A 5,453-nucleotide genomic window follows, 5' to 3' on the forward strand; every position below is an offset into this window, starting at 1 on the left:
TCCATTCTACCACCAAGCTGTGAATTCTGCCAATTGCTGCAAATTTTTTTAAAGATTACATAACAATGGTAATGCACACATCGCAATTTCCTCCTCAAAGAGTTAGCCATCCGGTACCAATCCCAGGTATCCGAGTAATCGGTGAACTCAGTCTCCGTCGTGCAAAATAAAAGATAACATGTCTAAAAAGTAGTAAATTTGAGGGCAGGTGTGAGAGCATACTACATGAAAACAAGGCAATTAGAAGAACAAATCTTTACTTGCTAAAACAGGTTTCCTCCCCTCTAGACTACAAAAGACTTGAACTTGTAAGAGATGCATGCAATCCGGGTTTGGCTACACAAAGATAACATCATGATGTTCTCAACATGTTTGTGCAATTTACTTTTTCAGAACCGGTTGTGTAAATACAAAATCTGAGATCCTGTTTACTCTTCTAAACATGATCTAAGTATGCTGCTGATTAAAAAGACAATTCACAGCTTCAGGCTCTTAAAAGCTCCATCAATGCTCTAGATGGAATACATATTCTGTCAAGTTCTGCAATTTACTGGCATCCAGTTTCTGCTCTGTAACAATGGGCTGCTTCTTCACAGTAAGCATTTGAGAAGCAGGGTCCACAGCCCAACCTTGCTGTTGAACAACTGCATATGACAACCAAATATCAAGAATTTGCAACATAAATGATAACAGGCCTAAAAGCCTAAGTATGCAATTAATGGAAAAAATAATAAAATATTATTTTCTTTTATATTAAGGAAATAAGTCATTATTGATGATAAGCAGTGTCGTCATCAAGTCCAGTCATCGAAGACTTGGTAACCTTTAAAGCAAAAAGAACTGTTTTATAAAGCGAATATAAGAAAAGGCAATGAAAAACTGTAGTTAATCAAGGTTCCTAAAGTTCTCCCAGATTTTACATCCAAATTCTCCTAAATGTAGACAGGTACACCTTTCTTCTTATATTTTAATTGGACCAACAGTATGAACAGAACACCCAAATCCACCATAACATAGACATTTACTTGCCACTCTAATATGACAGCTAGGGCTCATTCAAGACAATATGATTAGGTAGGAACAAAATTATACCAAAGCCAACTCTGCCACTGCCTTTAATCTTTTTCCAATCATCCATTGACGCTTCTTAGTGACTTTTCAACTGGTTTATCATACTTGATATATAAATTCCTATGTTTGTAAATCTCAAAAATTACCCCTCCTAAAGTGGCGGAACCTTTTTACAGAGAATCTACTTATTCAGGACAAATATACTTCAAAAAGGCCATACCTCCAACTGTAACATGGTTAATTTCCCAATGATACATCTACTATCTTTTCGCATAGACAAAAAGATTTTGGTTTTTTGACTTTTTTGGCAATTCCCCATCTTAATGTGCAGCAACAAAATAGGGTTACTATCTGGACAAAGCATTAAGATTTTTGTTTTCCATTTTTTCAGAAAATAAACTTAACCCCCAGGGCAATTTGGAACATATACAATAGTGAAAACAGAAGCTTACAAGTTGTGGCATCATCCTCGCTCATTCCAAGGAAGAGAGCTGTGTCTTGGATGCTTATTGTAGAATAGGCAGACTGCAGGAGCTGAAACATATTCTTTGTGTAAAGATCTGCATGAAGTTCAGAAGACAATTAATGATGGCAAGAAGTGCATAAAACATAAGAATTAGTACTCTACAAGCTCCCTTAAACACCAGAAAAATAAGGAAACAGAGTTATTTGAGTGTTGATCCCCTAATCAACAATTATCACAAAACTATAGAGATGTTTATATTTTCAATTCAGCTAAAGATTCAAGTGTAGATTATGTTATGCAAGTCATCCGCATAGAAATTACAAGCATGACATGATATATTGAAATGGACAATTGTGTCCAGATTGGAAAGTACTTAGACATATTTCTCCACTGAAACAAGAGTAAATATTGTCACTTCCCACTCCTAGATCAATAAAGGAACTGTATAAAGACACAATGAAATAAACCTCATCCTGACTGTCAGATGGCTTGAACAGCTAAATCATCATCCCAAAGACATAATTAAAAAAAATACTAAAGACAGCATGAAGGTCTTCATCTTGGAAGATAGCACATTATTAAGCATCAACATCATTGTGCTTTGGAAAGAACCTTACAGAAGGAACTAGAACAGGCAACAATGATATCACCTAACTAATTCTAGTAACATTGAAGACATGAAAGGCTTGCCATATGACAATTCAATTAACGAAGTGCTAGATAATGGATAAAAGGAACTCTTAGTGATTGAAAATATAGAGAGAAGTTTGTAAATAAACACCTCTTAGTAGACAATCACTAGGGGGCGTTTGGTATCCTATTCAAATAGGAAACTCAAAAACTTTGATTTTTCTTAAAAACAAGGAGTTCTTAAATCTATTTTTAAGATTCAAAAACTTGTTTGGTATGCAACTTGAAAACTGTTTTCAAATATTAAAAATTTGAGAACTTGTGGGTTGTTAGAAAAAAACTGAAAAAACTGATATTTTTTGTTTTTAATAATTGGGGTGTTTTTTAGTTGTTCTTGAGTTTGAGTTTTTAAAAATAGGGCTACCAAACAGGTTTTCTTTGTTTTGGACTCAAATTCTGTTTTTGAGTTTAAAAAGTTGGATTCAAGTTGAATACCAAACAAGCCTTTTTATGTGCAATCAGGAGACTGACCATCCCTTAATTGCGCGAGGTTAGCAAAACGGAATATAATCCAATCTTGGCCACACCAGCAGTCAATATGTATAAAAGTTGAAAGATAAGACAGAGAACCAATGATATTTGAAGTCAGACTATGCTTGGGTGGTACAATTTACAAAACTATGATTCCTACCAAAGATCCACATGACAGGATACCAAAAAAGTAAGACTAAAGCAGTGAAGCCCTTACACAAACCAACAGAAACGCACAATTCAGTAGACTTTTCTATCTCCTGTTAAGTAGCACAACAAAACACTAATTATTGTCTTTTGAAATCTTTAATTTGACAACTTGTGTCTTAAGTCAGATTGCAATTGTTAATCACTTGTCTACAGTCTAGTAGAACTCAATTTGCTAACATCTTTGTCAATTTGAATAAAACTAGCAAAAATTTCCAATTCTCTGTCAAACTCATAATCCGGTTATCAGTCTTTTGATGATTAATCATACATTGAGCTTGTTCTTTAGTATTTCCTTTTTAGAATCATTATATGCAACAACCAATACGTTCACAACAACTGAAGGGTTCAGTTCGCTGAGAAATCGGCACGGTTCGGTTGGTTTTGCGGTGAAACCGGGACGAATAGAGGGAAAAGAAAGCAGAAGAATAAAGGAGGAGAGAGAGAGAGAGAGAGAAGAGGCGGTGGCAGAGAGAGAAAGAGAACGAGTAACAAAGAATACAGAGAGGGACAGAGAAAAGAGAGCAACGGAGAGGAGAGAGACAGCAGGGACAAGATTGACTAAGAAAGGGAAATAAGTTACCGCCTTGTTCTTGAATGATTTTTGATTGGGGGACTGGGAATAAATCATTAAAACTAAATGGCCATCCAATCAAAATCAAATACCCGTATTTGAGAGCATGCCAGGCATATATGTTAAGTCTTCGGATAGGATTAGAGTATCTCCCCAACCTCCCACAAAGCAGACAGGCACAGTACCACTAAATTTCCAGTATTATAACTGGCACATGGACACGACAGTATTATGACTGGCATGGTCCTCAACTGTGTGCACGTAAAATTTCAAGATTTCCCTTCTAATCTAGCTTTAAAGTTTCCTACTACTTATCCTCAAGCTTTCTTCAACAGGGCAGACATTGTAAAAAGATTAAAGAAATAGTGACCCTCTTCTAATGGAGGTGAACCTAAAGCTCATAACTCATATATCAAATTACAGTATCATAGAGTTTTAGGAGCTCTTGACCTTAATGAATAAATGTTGAGCCTTGCTCCTTCTCAACAAATCATTGGACTGCCTACAAATACTTGGGCATGATAGGTATTGACGTATTCCAACTTTGTAAAGCTTGCAAAAACATGCTAGCTATAAATCGGCTTATTAAACCCACTTTAGCGGCCTAGCCCCACGCCTTTTTTTAGTACTTCCAAGATAAATGAAATAAATTTGTTTACCCATGATCCATGGTGTACTTTCTATAACAATCAATTCTTCAGCATTCTTTGACTATTGAGCAATATCACTCTTTTGACTGGGGTGGATATATTTTTCATAAATCTAAAAACCATATCATCATACATGTACAAAACATAGACAATACTGTTTTGTGATCTAGAAAAACTTGCCTGAAAAGGCTGCAACAAGACCTTGAGCTTCCTGACTCCAATCATATCCACGAATAGCTTCATACACACCCCCATAGTCTCGCATCCACAACTTCTGGCCAATTTTCCAAGCAGCAATGACTTCTGGATTGCCCTCTTTGAGAGTGGCAGGCATTGATTTCCAAAGAAACCGCATACTATTACTGCATATTTACCACCCGACAGATCAAATTCTAAATAAATGTAGAACAAAAATAACGAAATCAGATTTAACACAGGATGCCCCAAATGGCAAAACAACGTTAACAATAAAATGCAAAATTGCAATACAACATGCAATCAAAACCCAGAATGGCAAAGCAATATTTTACTCTTCAAACCATCATCCGGAAAAAAGATATAGCAGATTAAGCTAAAATAGAGGTATAGGGTTAGGGAGCAAGAAGAATTAAAAAAGAGTAAATCATAATATTTAAAATGAAACAAAAACAGAGAGGAAAAAAACACACATATCACCAGCGTAAATGTGACCGAGAAGATGAATGGCGTAGGGCCAGTCGTCCTGAAAAGCAACGCCCTCAGCTGCGACCTGTACGATCAGAGACAGAGACAGAGACAGAGAACAGCGAGTGAGAATATAAACAGAAAATTTTGAACTTTTTCTTTCTGGATTGAAACCCAAATCAAACCTGAAGCATGTGTTCGTCACAGATATCGGCGACCTTTTCATACGATTTGGAGGTCAAGGCCTCTGATAGGAGAGAGAAATCCATGGCTGCTTTGTTTGCTCTCTGTATTTTGTTGGTGTGTAGCATAAAGTTCAAAATTCATGAATGATAAATTTATCACAATAAAGAAACAATTTCTCGCTCTGTTGCACCGATACGGCACTTTTTGAGGGTATGCGCGTATCAGATACGGCTCTGATACAATACGATATCGATACGCTAAGTGGCGTATTGTAGACTTTTTATAAAAGTAAAAATATTTTGAAAATTTTGGGGTGGGAAGAAGGGAAGAATGAAGAAGAAAAAAACTTACTTACAATACGCACCGTTTTAGTTGCATGTTAGGTAGCCTATGCTTGAAAAAGGTGTTTTATAACTTTTATGTCTGCATTTGGGCCCGAGCCCAAGAACTGAAACAAGTCATATACGTGGCCTAG

The 5,453-nt window shown here is 36.2% G+C and overlaps 1 protein-coding gene across 1 annotated transcript; it reads right to left on the reverse strand.

The window, feature by feature from the left end:
* Window positions 1-240: 240 nt before the first annotated feature.
* Window positions 241-5,210, reverse strand: LOC103322447 (COP9 signalosome complex subunit 8-like). Its single transcript, XM_008224360.3, has 5 exons — window positions 4,978-5,210; window positions 4,798-4,877; window positions 4,310-4,491; window positions 1,524-1,631; window positions 241-644 (listed from the first exon to the last, which is right to left on the reverse strand). The coding sequence occupies exons 1-5, from the start codon at window positions 5,101-5,103 to the stop codon at window positions 505-507; spliced, it is 636 nt and encodes a 211-aa protein (XP_008222582.2). The 5' UTR covers window positions 5,104-5,210; the 3' UTR covers window positions 241-504.
* Between the last annotated feature and the right edge of the window lie 243 nt (window positions 5,211-5,453).

The sequence above is a fragment of the Prunus mume genome, linkage group LG2 (assembly GCF_029339155.1).
Source record: "Prunus mume cultivar Tortuosa linkage group LG2, ASM2933915v1, whole genome shotgun sequence".
Classification (NCBI taxonomy): Eukaryota; Viridiplantae; Streptophyta; class Magnoliopsida; order Rosales; family Rosaceae; genus Prunus; species Prunus mume.